Source organism: Podarcis bocagei (assembly GCF_964188305.1).
Source record: "Podarcis bocagei genome assembly, chromosome: 2".
NCBI classification, from domain to species: Eukaryota; Metazoa; Chordata; class Lepidosauria; order Squamata; family Lacertidae; genus Podarcis; species Podarcis bocagei.
In genome coordinates this window covers 29,070,162-29,091,122 of record NC_138126.1, presented here as the reverse complement: position 1 = coordinate 29,091,122, position 20,961 = coordinate 29,070,162, and the positions used below count along the sequence as shown (strand labels likewise).

At 39.4% G+C, this 20,961-nt stretch overlaps 1 protein-coding gene and 3 long non-coding RNA genes across 12 annotated transcripts in view; 2 read left to right on the top strand and 2 right to left on the bottom strand.

Moving 5' to 3' along the window:
- LOC308581683 overlaps positions 1-20,961 on the top strand; it is a 114,111-nt gene that overhangs the window by 14,439 nt on the left and 78,711 nt on the right. The gene's annotated exons all lie outside the window — the stretch shown is intronic.
- Positions 554-2,688, bottom strand: LOC308582526. The gene is made up of 3 exons (XR_014005733.1): positions 2,663-2,688; positions 2,149-2,317; positions 554-1,893 (listed from the first exon to the last, which is right to left on the bottom strand). It is a non-coding gene; the product is annotated as an uncharacterized lncRNA (long non-coding RNA).
- Positions 4,762-20,961, bottom strand: part of PTPRG (protein tyrosine phosphatase receptor type G) — a 558,127-nt gene continuing 541,927 nt past the window's right edge. For all 7 annotated transcript variants that reach the window (XM_081183960.1, XM_081183964.1, XM_081183962.1 and 4 more), the window contains exons 24-29: positions 20,645-20,721; positions 19,534-19,662; positions 17,585-17,731; positions 15,186-15,328; positions 12,605-12,740; positions 4,762-11,416 (exon numbers count right to left, since the gene is read on the bottom strand). In XM_081183960.1, the coding sequence (XP_081040086.1) occupies positions 11,270-11,416; positions 12,605-12,740; positions 15,186-15,328; positions 17,585-17,731; positions 19,534-19,662; positions 20,645-20,721 (779 nt within the window). In that variant the 3' untranslated portion in view covers positions 4,762-11,269. The remainder of the gene's footprint in view (positions 11,417-12,604; positions 12,741-15,185; positions 15,329-17,584; positions 17,732-19,533; positions 19,663-20,644; positions 20,722-20,961) is intronic.
- On the top strand, positions 13,323-14,649 carry LOC308581773. The gene is made up of 2 exons (XR_014005276.1): positions 13,323-13,397; positions 14,082-14,649. It is a non-coding gene; the product is annotated as an uncharacterized lncRNA (long non-coding RNA).

Genomic DNA, 20,961 nt, shown 5'->3' with positions numbered 1-20,961 from the left:
GAATAATATTTTTTTCCTTGATTTCCCCCTCTAAAAACTAGGTGTGTCCTGTGGTCCGGTGTGTCCAATAGAGCAGTGTTTCCCAACCTTGGGCCTCCAGCTGTTTTTGGACTACAACTCCCATCATCCGTAGCTAGCAAGACCAGTGGTCAGGGATGATGGGAATTGTAGTTCAAAAACAGCTGGAGGCCCAAGGTTGGGAAACACTGCAATAGAGTGAAAAATACGGTATTTACTGTATTTTTTGCACCATAACACTCACTTTTTTCCTCCTAGAAAGTAAGGGGAAATGTCTGTGCGTGTTATGGAGGAAATGCCTACAGGTGGCATGCCTACGGATTTTCCTCCTCTAAAAACTATGTGCGTGTTATGGTCGGGTGCGTGTTATAGAGCGAAAAATACAGTAATTTTTATAATGAAATGTTTTTAGAATGTTGGATTATTTGATTGTTGTTAGCCCGGCTTCGACTGGGGAGGGTGGGATATAAATAAAATTTATTATTATTATTATTATTATTATTAGTAGTAGTAGTAGTAGTAGTAGTAGTAGTAAAACATGTCACAGATCTTCGCCATTTCCCCCTCAGCCTAGGAAAAGGTGGGCAGTTTTTGAACGTGATAAAGATTTAATACTCCTTTCCAACTCCCAGAATCTCTGCAGCGTTCTTATCACAGTCCCCAAATTCTTTTCTTTCCAGCAAGAGATTTATGGCCCAATTAAACTTTATCTTAAATTACATTCCGTCAGTAGCACACACAAATCTCAGTCTCTTTTTCCTGTTGTTTTTAAACAGAAGTGAGGGGAATTATTCTGTCTTTCCAAAACAGTCATACTTGAGCTTCCCCCCTCCTTTCTTCATTTCAGATCACACAGTTTCCATTTTTGCTTGTTAATATCAATATTACTCCAACGTCCCTTCCTCACTTGTAAATATAATTTTATCTTATATTCTGGAGAGGGCTGCCGAATCATAAATATATAAAAGAAGCTTAGAATAAACAAACCATGGGCTTCCCTCTTCCCAACCGACTCTTACGCCAAAGAAAATCTTATTTCAATTAAAACCTTTGATCCATGTAGCTGGTATATTCAGCAGTATGTTGTAACCCTTTTCCATCATGCACCGGTACTTTAAAGCCAATTAAAGATCCAATTAAACTGAGACCCTCTACTTCTTAATGGCTGTGTTAGAGGATTTTCGCCAGGTGGAGTGCTTTTGCCTCCCACATTCCATGCTGGAGTGAGAACCAGGTACTGAGATGAACTGCAAGTAAAGCCCTTTGCAAGGGTGATTTACCCTCAATCATCCCGTTTTTAGTTCTCTGATGATCCCCCATTGTCGTTGGGGCTGCCTCCAGTAAGGCAGGTGGGTCCGGAAGCTTTGATGCTTCCCTTTTTAATTCACAAAAGCGTCAAGGGCCATTGATTGGCAGCAAAGACAAAACATAAACCAGGGGTGATCAATAAAGACTGAGTTAATCTGAGCACAGGAAACATTGTCAGGAGCTGGCTGCCTAACACAACAGCATTGATTTTTTAAAAAAACTAAGTCAATAGTTTCCTGAAGAAGCAGCTTATGACATTTAAACCTTCTGCATACAAATGGCATGGTTATTTATAATTAAATATGACTATTAGAAGAGTCTGGAATCTTAAAGTCATTAGCTGTTGTTACCTACAATGTTGGGATTTCCTGATGCAGTTAGTTAACTGTGCCTTATCGCCACTAGTGGGAAGTGTTGGGAACAGTTAATTATACTGTAGCTTTTTTAATTACACGTGAAGCAGCAATAACAGCCCCACTGACTTTAATATTAAAAAGTTTTAGGTATTTATTTTCTACACAGTCCTTTCAAGGATACCATGTATTTCACAGTTGTCTGGATTTATAACTAGCTACAGTGGTGCCCCGCAAGACGAATGCCTCGCAAGACGAAAAACTCGCTAGACGAAAGGGTTTTTCGGTTTTGCGTTGCTTTGTTAGACGAATTTCCCTATGGTCTTGCTTCGCAAGACGAAAACGTCTTACGCTTTTTTCTTAAAGCCGCTTGAAGAGGCGCAGTTGCGACGGACCGTGCTTCGCAAGACGAAAAACATTGCAAGACGAAAAGACTCGCGGAACGAATTATTTTCGTCTTACGAGGCACCACTGTACCTCAGTTCAGAAAGAGAGACCTGCAAGTTCAGTGTCCCATGATTGCTGATGCAGATGGTGCTCCCGAACATGTGTGTCTGCTGCAGAACTCCCATGGGAAGTGCATGAGCATATTGTTTCTCATAGCAAGCTACTGTTAAATGAAGTACCGGTAATTTAAGCTTTTATCTTATTGTTGTTGTTTAGTCATTTAGTCGTGTCTGACTCTTTGTGACCCCATGGACCAGAGCACGCCAGGCACTCCTGTCTTCCACTGCCTCCCGCAGTTTGGCCAGACTCATACTGGTAGCTTCAAGAACACTATCCAACCATCTCGTCCTCTGTCGTCCCCTTCTCCTTGTATCCTCCATCTTTCCCAACATCAGGGTCTTTCCCAGGGAGTCTTCTCTTCTCATGAGGTGGCCAAAGTATTGGAGCCTCAGCTTCACGATCTGTCCTTCAAGTGAGCACTCAGGGCTAATTTCCTTAAGAATGGATGCGTTTGATCTTCTTGCAGTCCATGGGACTCTTATTACTGGATAGCAATAAAAGAATCATAGAATCATAGAATCATAGAGTTGGAAGAGACCATAAGGGCCATCGAGTCCAACCCCCTGCCAAGCAGGAAAAGAGGATCAGACAGAGTCATGGAGGATAAGGCACTCAGTAGCTACTAGCTACTGCCCTGTGGAACGCCCTCCCAGCAGATGTCAAGGCAATAGACAACTATTTTACTTTTAAAAGGCATCTGAAGGCAGCCCTCTTTAGGGAAGTTTTTAATGTTTGAAGCTGTACTGTTTTTAATATTCAGTTGGAAGCCGCCCAGAGTGGCTGGGGAAACCCAGCCAGATGGGCGGGGTATAAATAATAAATTATTATTATTATTATTATTATTATTATTATTATTATTATTATTATTATTATTTTATTATTATTATTATTATTATTATTATTATTATTATTATTATTATTATTATTATTATTATTATTATTATATTGTACCCCCAATCCCAAAGGCAGTATGCTTCTGAAGACCAGTTGCCAGAAATCACAAGTAGGGAGAGTGCTGTTGCACTCAGGTCCTGCTTGTGGGCTTCCCATAGGCATTTTGCTGGCCACTGTGAAAACAGGATGCTGGACCAGATGGGCCTTTCATTTGATCAAGCAGGACTCATTATTGCCAGCATGATGTCCAGTGAATTGTGGGAACATACTTTGAGATTAAACTATGAGATGTGTGAATTCTTGCATAAAATAAGCAGCTTATTTTTATTTGCCCCATACATTGGGGAATATCTATTACTGCTTTTCAAAGAGCTGGTTGTTGCTCACTTCTGTGCATCCACATTCATTGCTGACAGTTGGTTCCCTGACTTGTTAAGCATGACAGCCGTTGCCTATTTTCTTACTGTGAATTATGCTGGTTGCTGGATACAAGCTAGGTTTGACTTAGAGTGGGGATTAGCATTGGAGTTGCTGATGTCATAAATGTATTGAAAGCAAACAGACTGGTGATGGTATGGAATGTTATTTATATTTCCTGCAAAACCCTGGGTAAGTTGAGTATCCTGGAACATCTTGACTTGATGGGCCACCCCAGGATATTCATATGTGAACAGAAAGATGAACCTGAATTTTCTCCCTCCAGACCCAATATTTTATCAATACCCTTTAAATCAAGAGGTAGCCCACACTTTCAGAGTTCAGGGCCACATATTCATGCTGACGACCAAAGCAAAAATGGGTGGGAGACCCCTTCTCTTTTTTTGCCCTTCCTGTTCTTTATCTACCCATCTTCCTTTCATTTTTTCTCTCACACATCTGTATACGCAAGCATTAAATCATCCACACACAGTCTCCCATTCATTCATTCATTCTGTTCTGTTCATTCTCTCTCTTCAGACTTGGGGGGGGGGGGAACCTGAAAGGAAGTGAAGGGCTGTGGATTGTCCATCAGTGTTCCAAACACTTCTGTATGCCCAGGTAATATACTTGCACCCGGTAGACATAAAAAAGGCTTTGTGAGAAAGCTGCTTTGTCTAGGTATGCCAGTTGATGTTTTGAACAAAGTTAAGCTCCCAAATGTCTAAAGGATGTACCCCTATTCCTCATTCCATGGTGCAGCAATTTAATTGCAACAGGGACTGCAGAGCTGAGCTTTTTTAGTATCTTTCTCTTCAAATGTAAAGGCTCAAATAAGCCTCATTAAATAAATTGTTCTGTTCAACTCATACCCTAAAATAGCAGATGAGATACATATCCTAGTCTGCTTCACAAAGAAGGAAGGATGCTGTATCCTCATCTTTCCAGCCTGTGAATTATGGATGGAGGTCACATCGGGGTGCCTTTTATCAGTATTCAATGTGATCTTGTTTATTTTAAAAGGTATACCCCACCACTCTATCCAACAACAGGCTCTTGTGACTGATGTATAGAGTCTGTGACCATACTGTGGTCTATCTCCATGCAGGTTTCTCTCTCTTTCAGGCTGCATTTGGACAAAAGCCTGTTTCAATTTACATGTAGGGTTGGATTGAGCGTTAGAGTAGGTGCACTGAAATAGAAGGGGCATAGGTTAGCCATGGTGTACATTAATATAGTGAAAATATCAACCAACTATTGTAAATACATCAAAAACCATACTTTATTTTATGTATAGCAATACAATTTACATATTAAATAACACTATAATAGAATGATTTGATATACTTTTAAAACATAACAAAAAGGAAATTCTTCAAGTTACAAAAAGGAAGAACAGAAAACAAAAAAATTAATAACTCCCCCCAAACCAAACACCACATTTCCCCAATGGGTCAATGAGACAAACTTATCCAGTGACTGGTTAAGTCTAATTCCTATTGCACACACTGACAATGGAATTTAAAGAAAATCCAGCATCAACAATCACTGTCCCAAAGAAATAACATGTGTTGAATTCTTTTTGGAATGTGATGGCATTTCACTACTTCAATACACATAAAGTATGTATTCACATATCCACCACAAAAGGGGAAAAAAAAACCATGAAGAAGTTGAAACTAGAAAAAAATTAGCTTTATATGAAAATATAAAATTCTATGATTATATACCATAGATACAAAGTTCCCAGAAGATGCTTATTCAAGCAACAAAATATTTACAGTTTTAATGATTTCTGCTATTTAAAAATGAAGGAAATGAAAATAATGGATAGAGATGAATACTTAGTTCTTTAGAAACAATGGCTGCTTGCTAGTTTCAAAGGTTCTAACAAAAGAAAGAAAGGTCACTACCCCAAATGTTGGAGAGTTGTGACATTTTATAAAATTGACTATCTCCTCTTTTGGAGACATGTTTATTCTTAAAACTCAAGACATTTTTCTTGAAATTAATTATCCTCTGTAGAAAAGGCTTCCCTTTGCAAATATCTAACAAAAATACTAAAAACAGTTGAACAGCTAAGACAATGTCGAGGCCAAGTCTTTTCATTAGTTTCTCTGTGTACTCTCCCTGTTTGTTTTGCATGCCTTCCCCATACAGATAAGCAAAGCTAATGTAGAATGCATTACTTATAATGACAATCAAGAGAGAAAGCTCAAGGATTGACATGTAAGGATGGAGAATTACATCTCAAAAAGAAAAGAAATGCAGTGGATAAGCAATGAGGCATTTCCCCTTCATATAAAATTCACTGGCACTATTTGAACATAACCATGTATCACAGGAGTGGGTGGCAGAAGAGAATGAATTTGAGAGAATGACTGCTAAGTCATTAACAGTGCAATCCTATACACACATTACCTGGAACTAAGCCCCATTGAACACAATGGGATTGACTTCCAACCAAACATGCATACAATTGCCCTGCAACGCAACTATACTTTCCTTATTTCTTCTTCTTCTTCAATTTTTCCATTATTTTTGCTAATATTTAGTATTATGTTTCTTTGGTAAAATTGATATCTCTACTTTAAAATACAATAGCAGTTTACAAGAAATCATACTTATAACAAGGTCATTGTGCTATGTCATTAAAAAGGGACAGCATTTTGGTAGCGTTCCAATGAATCTTTCAATTAAAACCTTGCTCATCTGATTGCAACTCCACTAGCTCTACAATGGACCCTAAAAGCCTGTATTTCTTACACAGAGGTGTGCACATGTGCCTACATGCACCCCCATCTTTTGCCTCCTGATAGTTTGCATTCAGAGTTTGATCAGACACACTGAAATGCTAAAGGATAATTTGTTTCAAAATAAAAGTTTTGGTTTACCTCCTGCACTATTCATGTGTGATGAACTTAATCTATGCAAAGTGACTTTTCACATCAACTCTCATACTCAAGAAGTACAAAGCAAAGCATGTATTTGCAGTACTAAGGCTGTAGACTGGGAATGCCAACGGCGCTACCCTTCCTTTAGATGAGGGTTCGATACATAAATACGCATTGATTTTCATGGCCCAAACATACGAGGCAATTTGTTTCAGAGGATCCATATTACAATCCCATGTTCTCTTTGTTTCCAGACCACATTAGCAAAGACAGGTTATACAAGCACCAGTCTTTTACAAGTGCATTTCTTTCAAAATGCTAATATTGAAAATGACTAATGTTTATAAATTAATCAAAATTCAGGTATCATCAGAAGGATATCCTCCCCTCAACAGTGAAGTATAGTCAATGTGAGTCTAACAGAAAAGACCAATGGCAGTATTTCATTAGACTGCCGAGCCCACTGATCTGTTAATATAAATTCAGAGCTTACACTGATAAGCAATACTACAAATATTCCTTGGATAAACAGATGCAAGACCCATTGCCTTAAGCAGGGTAGAAAGGCAGAACATAAATAGGACACAAATGACTAACTTGTTCCAAATAATTCACTGGGATGTAAGTCCTGATTAAGGGCCAAACTACTGAATTAATTGCAGTAATACAAATAATGTGCACATTTTTGTTGCAGCCAACGAGAAGAGAAAATAACGTCTAAGCCTGGGAGGGGTTGATGGGAATGGAGAGTTTAACTCTCTCCCTCCCATGGTTCTGACAAAAATTAACTTCTCATAAACTGCTGCGCCAACTGCTGCTCATATGACTTTGGCAGGGAGAGAAAAAGTTGAATTCCTCCTTCCCACCCCATAAGGTCTGACGCCTGCTTAGGTTTCTCCTTGGTTGTTGGTATTTGCATAATAAAAACAATATGTTGATTGCATTCATGCAATCAATGTCACATCTAGTGTGGCCCAAGTGTCCTCTGAGTTGGGGCTCATGTCAATAGGATTGTTTCAGAACAAAATGAGAGCTGCAAACTCAAAATTGCAGCTTTTCATGTCACAGCAAATTTACACTTTGTAACTTGAACTTCACATGAAACATCAAACCCTTCTCCCCAAATGTATCTTGTTATCCCCCTCTTTACCTGCTGACTGCAGCATTAAGAATACACCCTGATTCCCATGTGAACTAATTAAAACAAAGCAACTGATCATTAAATCGAGTTATACACCTGTGGACAAAATCCTGTAAATATTAAAGAAGAGCTGGAATTCACATGGAATTGGCTTTGCAAACAATCCAACTTCAGCTATACTGGTCTAATTTTGTCTTAAAATCCACACCGAAAAACACACTTGTACAACTTGGTACACATTTTAAGGAACTGGCTTAAGTGCTGCCAGGCAGTCTTGCCAAAACACATTCATTTCCCTCTGTAGTATCTCCTCCACAAATTCAGACTCAAATGAAAAGCTACCAACAAATCCAACTAAACCTGGGGGGCAGGATACATACACACCACACACCTCTTACTTTTTGAACCAGTCATTTCTTGCCACAAAATTTTGGATGTGAAGTGATCAAAGTTCGTCTCATGCTCAAAAGTTGTAATTTCCTGAAGCAGTGCCCATTGCCAGCAATGGAAGCACTGCAGTCCCTGATGCCAATGCAAGCAGTGTGCCTCTTGGTCAAAGCAGAAGCAGTACAGATGGTGTAACTTGAAATGGGTTTTTAAAGTGAAGTGCAGCTTCTGGATAGTCTTAAATCTACACAATGCAGTGGACAACTTAGGCCCCTCTCTGGTGAGCTTCACTTAATGTAGTTTATTTACTGCGGAACCCAGAGTCCTTTTCCAGCAGCTCTAGAGTGCATGGATGGTTCTGATATGTGCATGGAGCTCAGTGCAAGAGGGTGCTGCCTCATCCATCTCCGTAACAGAGGAGGCTCCTCAATGCACTTACCACCAGGATCTTCTTGTGGTTTTGGACCCTACTTTCTCTAATGCCACATTAATAATTTCAACAGCAAATTTGAAATGGGCAGAAACGTGCGAGAGGCACTTAATTGTGTGTTCACGAGCAATTACAAACAACAGCTTCATGGATGAATTTCGGAGCAGTTGTTGCATTGCTAGATTGTTTCTCCTGCTTTGCTGGACATTTATTTTCACACCCTTTTAGGAGGCCTTTACATTTTAGGAGACAATATTATAAAGAAATCGGCATTTGTTTAAGAATATGATACTTGAATTAGTTTGCTGTCAGAGTAGGAGACAAATACACCTGCATCAACTTGTGTCAATAAAAACCATTTCAAACTCCTCTACTTAAGGGTTAGGGTCATCCAGATTATTTTAAGTTTAGTGGTAAAGTGTTTTGAATGTGTGACTGGCACAAACTAGATTTCTCTCTTTTCTGTGGATGAAGAAATCTATGAAACAATAGGACATTCTGTCAACAGCTGTTTCCTAAATGTTTGTACGTTTTACTTTGAATAAATATTTAATGCCCTAATTTACTTTCCCATACATTTGTAGAGAAAGTGCTGGAAATCATCATCCAAAGAAAGAAGTGGCTTTGCCCTGCAGTATTGAGGCACCAGTATTAGCCTGGCTGTACATTGCAAATACCAAATATTTGCATAGCAACTCTTACATTTGTAGTAGTGACTGTTGCATGCAAATAATTACCTAAAGCTACAATCCTATATGCATACCAAGGAGTAAGTCCCATTAGACTCAGTGGGGCTCAGTTTTGGCTATATAGATATATAGAATTGGTGCCTTTTGGTTCCTACCAAATTTTAGAATTTTCAGTGGCTTTTTAAATAGTGGAGCTAGTAAAGGTGGTGCTATGAAGCCCTAGCACACAGTGAATTCTCACCAAGGTAGCAAACCTATCAAATGTGTGGTTCACACTATTGTGGTGGGAAAATCCCCTGCAGATGCAGAACTAGATGTCAAGGAGGAGACTAAGATAGAACACTTCTACTTGACATCTAATTTTCTATTGGCATGGCTTTTTTGCCTGGGGGACTATTCAACTTACCATCTTAATGACAAGTAGACCAGTGTCTCTGTTGGCTTACCCTGGATTCCCTCATACATACACATACCCTTGACAGCTAGTGCAGATGTAACTGGCAGGAACCTGTTTTTACATGTAGGCACATTCTTCTCACTATTTTGAATTGGAGGCATAGTAAAGTAAATTCAGACAAGAAGGGATCATTTTAAACAAACTGATTCAAGGACAAACCAAGAGCACAAGAGCACAATAGAGTAATTTGGGTAGCTATAACGTAAGTTATACATTTTAGCCATTAAAACCAGTTTGCCAATTATACTGAATTTTATACTAGCAAGGTCCACTCTGTAATCTTCCTCCTGTGGGCATTTGCTGCTTATTTACAATGACCACAGATGGTATGGGCCATGTAACCAAGCACCTCATCAGAATTTAATTCATTTTCCCATTCTTACAGTGTAGATAAAAAGCAGTGCAAGGGGACCATCCATGCTTAAATGAGCTGCGCAGAAAAGTGGTTTGGAAAGCAGAGCAGTTTTAAGTTATTCAAAACAGAGGCTTAAATGTAAAGCTAAGGGGTGGAAATGGGTTTTCTTAAGTTTGAAATAGATTAAGTGGCTGCCTGAAGTAACGGGGACAGTGTAGTATAATGTATATATAATATATAGGAATGGATCAATGAACTAAGGAGATGTATGCTAAATAATTAATTTGGTTCAAAAAAAAAAAGAGGAGGAAGAGTGTAATCTTATAGGTAGTTTTTTTTTATTAGATCGTTTCACCAGTAATATGGATCAGTACGTTTTAGCAGTAAAGTATGAAAATTACACACCTGTAAAAACGGCATCTGACAGCTATGAAATTAAGAAATTCCTTTTGCCATTCTGCAACATATTGTCAAGATAGAAATCCTGTTCCAGAAGAATGAAGGAAATATATGTTTAAAATGGTGAATACTAATTGGGAAATTGTGACCTAAATGCTTTTGGAATAAAATGATCTGGTAGTATATTGTTGATTACTAAATTGTCTGTGGTGGCAATATGATCAAATATTTTCCCATACTGAAATGCCATTGTGAAAATCTGGGGAATCAGTGAAGTTGTAAAACCAAAGACTGAGGTCAAAGCTCAAGATTTGAGTCGCTCAGTGTTTCGGGAATGTAATTTAGTATGTGACATGGAAAACAATTCCTGGGCTTTCATGCAGCCAAGAGGAGCAATTCAAACAATGCAGACCAGCTATTCAACCTCTGGATGCTACTGCACTTCAGTGTAGCTAGTCATCACCACACCACTTTGTCAAACAAGAAAAAAAAAAAAAACAACACTCATCCATGTTACTGGAATACAGAAGACCTATAATGATTACCAAAGTTATATGAAAATTAATAAACATTGGAGTATGCTTAGAGTACAGCACTGTTCTTGTAAAACAAAAAGAACCCTTCTGGTCTAGCATTCAAGACTTTAGAGTCAAGGCTCATAGTAATTAACAAAACTTCATGGCATTTCAACTAAAAAGTAGCATGTTTGTTGTCATGGAATGTCACATCAGGGTTGGTTTGCTTGCTTGTTTTTGTATTACAACTTTATAGGCAGTTAACACTGATCATATAGTGCAAACTAGATAAAATTGCGTTTCACTGTGTGAAATAAACAAGAGGTGCAAATGCTCAGTAGGATACCATTAAGACATAAAATGGCAAAAATAAATATCAAAACTTTTATCAGTGTAAAAAAGTAATTGGGTTATTGTATAACCTAGAGTCTGGCAAAAAAGGCCTCAAAAAAGTTTACTCAGTCTTCAGAAATTCCACAAATTAAGTGCCTTTTCAATATTCCAATTAGACAAGAGACTCCATGCTTTCTGCAGGATCTGATTCGTCGTTGGCCATAACAGCACCATTTTTGTCCAGTGCCATGGGGCCATTTCCGTTTTCCTTAGTGCTGACCAGGCTTAGCATTGCTTTGTAAAGAAATTGGTACTGCTCCTGGAATGGAAAGATCAGAACATTTAAAACAACCTAACATTCAAGGAAGTAAAATGTTCAGCTTGCGTTTTCTAGGGGGGATCAGTATTGCTTGCTGTGCCCTAGCCTGACACCTTTAATCTTGTAGCTCTCCCATACTCTGATAACCCACAATATAAACATGGTTACCCACCTTGCATTAGAAAATAATCCCAAAGCCAGGTACAGTACCAATGAAACAAAATTAAGTTATGCGGCCAATTTGTTGAATAATTACAAAGTTGAGAGAACATACACAAATAATTATTTACAAAGGGCAGTAACACAGATTCAACCAAAAGACTTGCCTCTTCAATCAATTTTGTTGGTTGTGCGTTACAGCTGGACCCCTGCCCAATTATTGCAATAGATTCACTCTCATCTTTTTTTCAGTCACCTCTCGCAAGCTACATCTTCAATAAAGGTTTGTTTACTCGCCTTCTTTTAATATTACATGCACCTCCTTTCTGCTCTGATCTAGTCTAAAGAATTAGGGCATACAAGTCCTGTGCTTCCTGTGACGCCTACAGGCACAGTGCAGGGATGGAAACATCTCTAATTTAACAGATGTTCATCTGGGACCAAAGCAGAGCACTGCCACTCATTCATCCTAACCCTTATCTGAGCATGCAAGTTTGAACACTGTGTGGTGTACTTAACGATTACGTATTAGAAACGAAAATATTTTGAAGTAAATAAAGGAGCATGGGGACAGAGGTTGGTGGGGAAGCCGGGAGGGAAAAGAGGGAATAAGGTACTGCACTGTTTTGTTGCAATATTGTTAAAACTGTAATGAACTATAGTCTAAAAACCCCAAACCCTGCAGGAATATAACAAGTTAAAAAGTAGCTGAATGGTAGCGCTGACTCCATGGATATTCTCCATCCTGGAACAAACTCTGTTTGTTGGATCTAAGAAGGAAAGGGAATTCCGACCCTAGATAAATAAAGGTCAGGGTCTAAGATGGTGCTTATTGCTGCACTGTGGTTCTTAGTTGTGCAGGATATCTGGCAGCAAAACTGGTGGAGACTCTATGAGTATATGTGGAAGAGGAGTCTTTTAGCCAGGGGCATGGGACAGTATGCCAAACATGTGCATAGATTTTAATTGGACATTTTCCTGTTTAGAAACTACCTTGTAAACAACTTTATCTCCTTTTTAAAGACTTACAATGTCTGTAAATACTCCAGGCCTCATCAGATTGATCATCTTTGCCACCTGGAAAACGTCAACGGCATTTTCATTCTCCAGCTGCTGGGACAGAGTGGTAAGGGCACATAATGTTCCAGCCGCCACTGCTCCATACCTGCAAACCCACAGAACAGTTGCGTTCAGGTGCTCATAGGTGAATCATAAAGCCCCCTGTCAAGCAGCAATGAAAATCTGATGTCTGTGTATCAGCTTTAGTTTTCTTTGAATTGCACCTGTAATCTCTGCCAGATAGGTGTACCTATACTTGGGATTAGTTTGCTGTTGTATTAATGAATAAAGTAAGTGATGATGTGGTCGAGTGCACAGAAGGAAAATTTTCATTTTCAGCTACATTTCCTCAGAATGCAGTTAAAAGTGGAACATATATTATGTATGAAGGCATAAAAATAAAAATCAGTGAATATAACAAATAACCCAAAAAGCAATTTACAAAAGAAATGACTCAGCACTGTTAGAAACAGAGGTTTGATATTTTTTGTCTCATGAAATGCCCAGATCAATAACTGTCTTAATTTTGAATATTGCAAGAGCAGCAAAAGTATTCAGAATCTAGGTGAGCATTAAAACTAGCAATGACTTAATATTGTTTTGGCTAAAGCATCTGTATTTTATAATGCACTTTAGCAAGAAGATGTGAAAGAAAAGTCATATATAGAGCCCTTAATTGTTCTTTTCCGACCCATCTGTGCATGATGATAATACACCACATATCCAGCTACCATTTCCTAAGGAGAGGGACAAAGATAACTAAGTAAGAAAGTATGTAAAAGACAGTTGATTGTTGTGTTGGGCTGGGTAGCTTCCTGACTTAATGTCTCTTCCACACATTTTGTTCTGATTTGGAGAATGAAGCCAAGGTACACGGAGAAAGCACTTGATTTTTCAGTAATTTGCTTAGTAGGCCAGGATGTCATGGTCTCCATAAGAACCATTGACCTATCTCACTATCTAGTCCTACACATTCTGCAGGACACAATCTTGGTGGTTGCTTGGCAGTAAAAAAGTGTTCTGTGTAAGGGTGCAGGGTTGAAATAACACCACTGGCATGGACAAGTCACTGGCTGAAAAGGTCTTGGAGAGCCTATTATGATGTACCACCGTTGGTGAATAATTGTTCCTGATGGACTCCTGAGTGTTCTAGGGGATTTTCCTACCAATATGGCTGTTGAACCTGGCCGACCTCCAGAATAGGAAATGCCATTAGCATTGACACAATCACTGCCAAGCACCCTGTCTCATGGTAGAACTCAGGCTCATTGGTTTTCTGAAAAAACTAGGGTGATGCAATGACTGGCTGGGTAGCCAGAGTGACAGTGGAAAATACTCAAGATGTATTTAACCAAACCAATTATTGTAATTTTGTGTGTTGCATACTGCCTTGCTCTATTTTTTTATGAAAGTGTGGTCTTTAAAATGTGTTGAAATTCATTCCAAGACCTACTCCATGGTGATGATGGCACCGAAGAAATTATACTTCTTCATCACCAGTGCATTGACACGGGTCAGTCAGTGGAGCTGTTCCAAGTGATAAGGAGATGGTTGCATGCTAGTCCACAAGTTAGCAAGGAGGAACCCTTGGCAGCCTGCTGTGACCACTTTGCAAAACACTTTGCTGATGAATTCACTTGCATGCATTCCAGCTTAAACTCTGCACTGGAAGCAGGAATCTATGGCTTTGTTTGAGGTTACTGCTTGTACTGTTTCGAAGAATAAATTTTAGCTTGTTCAGCCTGAGGCCAACCGCTTGCATTTTGGTCCGTGTCCATTGCGGCCGATTAAGAATGCCAGATGGGAGGCTGGCCAAGTGGGTGGTTGGAACTCTGAATTCTTCCTTGAATGAGAAATTAGTTGTGAGACCTTTATTGAAAAGCTTTCTCCGCAATGGTGGCAACTCAAACCCAAGCTTTCTTGGACAAGACTCTTCTTATTTAGATCCTTTCTGATCTGGGTTGAAGCCCAGCTTGAGGACAGAAATGGCTTCAATTGCCTTGGTGGAGGAATTACTGGCTTCCAATTCTTTTAAAGGCCCAATCTAAAATCCTGAAATGGCTTGGGACCTGGATATTTAAAGGAAGGTCTATTTCTGCATGAACCTGCTAGTCAATCTCCATCAACTTCCAAAGCCCTGCTCTGCAAGGTGAATTTTTTTTGGAAGGGTAAGTCCTTTTCACTGGCAGCACCCTAACTGTGAACTAGATTAGACTGGCCCTTTCTCTGCTGTTCTTTATGTGAGTGATTAAGGTATTTTTGTTCTGTCAGGCTTTTAATGTGCCTTAAATTTTACCTAGTTATAGCTTTGTTTCCCTATGCTATTTTGGCTTTATATGCTCTTTTTAATTGTGTTACTATTGTTATAAACCATGTTGGAGGCTCTTTTTTAGAGCCAATAGGTGGTACAGACTTGTTTTATAAACAAACAAATAAAATACTTGTGCCCCCCTTTCCACTACTCAGATGAAAGGCCAAATAAGCCTCCATTTTTACTGTAATCTTTCTTATCCAATCTATAAAATGAATGTGATTTGATGGATATACATACTCATCGTGAACAATGGTGGGGCCATCTCTTGTTAAGGCCTCTTCCTTGATTACATTGATAAGCTCAAAGGTACTGCTGATTGGGGCATCTGGGTTTGGCCATTTCGGACACTGAAAATGGCGTACTTCCAAAACATAGTCATCCTGAAACGAAAACCAACCCAACAGTTAATCGTTTTAATTCCACTTTTATGTTTAAAAATGCACTTCTAACATTCAAATAGATTCACTGATCACCTCAGGCTAAAAAGAAGTTAATCCAACCTCGGATTGCTATGAGGAAGCATGTCTTGTCTCCTGCCCATACAAGTAGCCACTCTGTTTCTGTATGTGGCATGTGGTAACCTTCATTTTTATTTAAGAACAAAAGAAGTCCCTGCTGAATTAGATCAATGGCCCATCTAGCCCAGCGTCCTGTCCTCAGAGTGGCTAACCAGATGCCCGTGGGAAGCTTACAACAGCTGCCACGCACTGGGCTGACATCTTCATCAAACCATACAATCCAAGGTCTCAGTCCTGGACACTCACCACTAGTTAGACCCCATGGGTGTCTATGTGAAAGAGGTTTTTTGCACCAACATGCATCACTTTTTACTTGTTTACACTAAATTGCATTTTCCATTCTACTACCCATTCACTCAGTCTAGAGAGGTCATTTTGGAACTCTTCACAATAGTTTTTTGTTTGTTTTAACAATCCTGAACAATTTAGCACCATCAGCAAACCTGACCACTTCACTGCTCACCATTACCTCTCAATCATTTATGAACAAGTTAAAAAGCACAGGTCCCAATATCGATCCTTACAGGACTGCATTTTCTATGTCTCTCAATTTGGAGAACTGACCATTTATTCCTCCTCTCTGCTTTCTGCTACTTAACCTACAAGAGGACCTCTTCTCTTAATTTATAACAACTAAGCTTATGTGGCCAACTTTGGTGAGGAACTCTTGTCTAAAGCTTTTTAAAAGTGCAAGTCTGCTACATCAACCAGATCACATCTATATACTTGTTGACTATCAAATAACTCTAATAGGTTCATGAGTCAGGACTTAACCTGTTAGAAGCCGTACTGACTCTGTTCAGCAATGCTTGTTCTTCTATATGCTTGGTGTGTTTTTTTTATTTGTTAACAGTGCTATGCACCAGTTTTGCCAGGACAGATGTTAAGCTAACTGGCCTGTAATTTCCAGGACACCCCACTCCTGCAATCTCTTTTAAAAAATGGTGGCTACTTTCCAGTTCTCAGGATATGGAGGCTGATCAGAGGTGGAGGAAAAGTTACATATGTTTGTTAGCGGTTCATGAGGCAGCACGGGTGGGGCATTTTTGCTCTCCTGGCTTCCCAACAGACTGGATTGTTGGCATGGAGAGGGGAGAAGTGATTTCTGGGGAAGCTGGCCCATTGTGAGTCACAGTGTGCAGGCAATCTGATGCTCCTGCTGCCATGCACTGCACTGGGCCAAACTCCCTGCACTCTTACCCTCTTCCTCTCAGTAAATGCCAGCAACCTGCTGTGTTGGAAAGCTTGGAGGGCAACAGTGCCCCACTTGTGGGGCCTTGGCTGCTCCTGCACTGATCATTTCTCATCCGTCTCCATGGTGCTCGCTACAGACTTGTAGTGCATATGCTCACAAAAGAGTATAAGAATAGAGAAAAGGCATGATGGGGTCAACTAGCTCTCTGGCATGCCCACTTGCATTTAGAAGTTGCAACTTGCTATATAAAGAATAACTGATCTCCTTACGCAGGAGTAACCTACTTGCAGGTGCCATTTGTCCAGAAATTGCACAGAACATTGCAGAGAAGGTAACACCGCTTAAAACTGAGTGGGGAACCTGCAGCCCAGTTTCAAAACTCTACCCGCTTTGGTCCCACACACTGCTAGGTGTGGCCACCAACAGATTACACCCAAGGAAATACAGCCCACAACACAAAAACGACCCCCCACTCTTGCCTTAAGAGGGAATCACTTGCCCCAAACAAAATCTAGATATTGATACCTAATAACCAACTCCACTTGTGAGGCCCGCAAAAGCTGCTTTCAATAGCAGCAATGCATCCAGAGAAATAGCTAGTGAACATCACCCTTAGTACATTCTTCTTAAAAATGAAAACAAAGCCCTTGGTGTGATTCCTGTCTGAGGAACTTCCACCTTTGGATCAGATAAAAGCTGAAATGTTATGACCTTCTGTAGAAATGGTATACTGAAAACAAAACTGGTATGTGACAGGAGAAGACCTCTGGGAAGAAATGAGGGAAACTGATGTCCACTATGACCAAACAAAGACATTAAACCAATCCCACTGAAAAGCATGCATATCAATTGTTAACTGACAGCAGCAGTATTCTGAATGCCAAGCAGACTCCAGATTCACCTCTGGAGGATGTTTTATATACCTGGGTAGCCTCAAGGATAAAGTCATGGATGATGATCTGCTCCTCATTAGAGAGGCACAGTCTGTCTTTGCTGATAAGGGTCACAGTAAATGCCTCACAGTTCATGGATTCTTCTCGACTTGGCCAGTACACAAATTCATCCTCTGCCTAAAGACAAAACGAATCAGACCTTTTTTGTATATTTCTTTACTTTCTACATGAGCAAAATTCAAAGAATCAAAACTTGGTTTAATAGGAAGAAATACAAATTGATCTTTCTTCTTTTTACAAAATGTATCCTGTTAAAACAACAGTATGAATATCACAGGGATACTCTGAGCTTCCCAATCAGGGCAAGTTTGATATTTAATTGGTTTCACAGGGAACTGCATATTTTAGAACATTTATAAAATTAAAAATTTATAGAGAGGTACAGATTTCGCAGAAATATAATAACATTTTATAATGTAGTTTTTCATGTCTTAAGGTAAGCACCTGCTCGAAGCCACAAAGGTCATTAGATATTGACATGTTATTTCCTTTATTTGCTATCCATAGAGCCCTTTAGGATTTGATTCAAAGCCTCAAAATTCCCTTTTATAATAGTAACTTCAGGACATACAGAGATACTATATGTGTATCACACACACACGTGCACACATACACACACACACACAACAGTTGTACTTCATGCTATATATTTTTAAAGTAAGTTCTCAATGAATTTTGAAGAATAAAAATGAATTTTCCTTAAATATTCTGCTTATATTTAATTTTTAAAATCAATACATTAAAAACATAACACCACACATATACACCCCCCCCCTTATTCTTAACAGCATTGATCCAGATAACCTGATTCTGGTTTGGGAAATCCAACCAAAACAGAACCTGCTTAGGACAGCACAAACTTAGTGAAGAGCACATAACTGTTAGGATCTACATCTTACCCTGAATTCAGTGTGAATACCTTAGAACGGGGTAGCCAACCTGGTACTCTCCAGATGTTGCGAATGAGAATTTCCATCAGCCATAGACAGAATGGCCAATGGTCAGGAATGATGGAGGTTGTAGTCTACAATATCTGGATGGCACCATGTTGCCTACTCCTGCCTTAGAAGATGACATTGTGTCCCAACCAGTGACGAATGCTGTCAGAGAAAGAGCCCTGGAGCAGATGGAAATGTGGGCTCGCTCTCTTGTTCTTCTAATCAGTTTTAGAGTTCATATACCAGAAGCCCACAGTTCCAGGAGAAATACCACCAGAGTCATGGAAAGAATACAGATTCTATTCCTGTGCCATAGTCCACAAATCCATTAGATATAATGGGAAGGTGCAGATAAATTATGACTGCCACTTCACTGCTCACTAAGAACCAGTATGCCAACAACTCACTGTGTGTTTCTGTCTTTCTACACAACCAATCAACTAGGATAACAACTGATTAGGCACCTGCAGTAATTTAATGGAAATGATAACATACTGCTCAGCTGTTTTGTAAGATGCCCGTCTATAGAGCTCCACTGCAACAGTAAACAAAGTAATTTTACATGTTCTGTTGTTCAAGAAGATAAGGGCAGGCAGATATTATTTCTCATTGGCATTTGAGAAAGAGAGGTCACAAATGGAGGTTGATATCCCTGAGGGGTGACTGGTGCAAAAGCGCTAAAGTTTTTCTTTCCTTTTGAAAAAGCTCACTGGATAGACTTTGCCTTCACAGTAGGGCAGCACAGAACTGGGACATTTTGCGGTGATGCTGACAGAACACAACAGGTTTCCTCCCTCCCACTGTCTTCCCCCAACTTCTTTCCCAGGCGTCTTTGGATACTGTGGATTATAGAGCTGTTAAAGGAGACATCAACTATGCTTTCTATTGAAATACAGCCATAATATGTAGTTAAGTGGCCCAGTTCTTGCTCCCTGCTGTGATACATCATTAATATAAAGTATGTGGAGTTAAATAACTTACAAAGCTCTGGTTATCCGGAAGCATGACAATGATCTGTGCGTTGTGATCCCAGATCATTCTCCAGAAATCTTTAGTCGTGTGTGGCAGGGGATGCTGTGTAATGATGAACTCGTTGCTCCGATAGTAACCCTTTTAAAGCAAGAACCAAATGCAGCAGTTACTCAGAGCATAGAATAGTTTGGAAACTTCATGGATGAGAGCAGACAATACAAGTTTATTAGATTGCTAAATTTTCAAAGCTCCCTGCTGTGTTAATTTATCCTAAAACAATACTGGAGAATATATAAACGAAAAATAAACTCTATAAACATGTTTCACTTAACTGAATAGTTTCCACCAGGAACGGCAACCCACTGAGTGTAGAGGACCACAGTGGAAACAACTAAGATGAGCTGCAACTAATATTTGTTTACCCTAATTAAAAATAATGGATTCAGCACAGTTATTAGATATATTGCCTTCCTTCTGTGATTCCACTTGTTCTAGTTTCTGGTACAGCAAATGTCACTTCAGATGTTTTTTAAAAATTCCTCCAGCAGAATGACATTGCCAATGACAAAATATGCAAATGACACACAATATGCAACTATGAAGTGGCCAATGTAGGGCAAGGCCCATCCCTCCTGCACAGCAGCTGACAGAGCAGTGCAAGCAGGGCAGGATCTCCACAGGACTGAATGAGCCTTTTAACTACACCATAGTCCTTGGCTGGGACATATATCCATTGCAGCATGCTGGTTATTACCTGGAATGGGAGATGTGCTAGGCTCCTCTCATTCTACATAATAGCTGGCATGCTTTAGCGAACATCTGCCCAGTCAAGGGCTGGCAAGGGAATCAGAGTTAGAAGACTCAATTGAAGCTCTGTGGTGATCTCATCCCATGAGCTGTGCATGCAGGAGAGGATGAATTGTGTCCCAAATCCCCAAGTTATAAAAAATGAATTTCTTTTAATTCTAAGCAGCACTGTATAACGTTTGTTGCACACAGTGGCTGTTCTTTGAAAAAAAGAATCACCTCATTGAAAAAAGAAATACAAGAGCTATTTGCAACAATAGATAAAACCAACTGAACAATTTTCTATTCGGTTACTTTCTGTTGATTTTCTTACCATAATATAAGAGGCATTAATGTAATCAGTTCCTTTCATTCCAGGTAATGGTGCCAGTCCCACCCTTGCTCGTTCAGCTGTAAACAAACAAATGAACAGACGAAAAGCCCCTGTCAAACAAAACTCACAATCTTAGCACAGCTATCAGAAAACAACTCCTATTTCTCCCAGGGCCAGACTCAGTATCATAAAATTTGCTGAGCTCATGCAGGAGATAAAGCTATAAAAATGATAAAATGAAATGTTTGCACAAGGATATAATTTCAGCAATAAAATTTTACTACTTTCTGCTATCCCCAGATGCCAAATAATAGTTA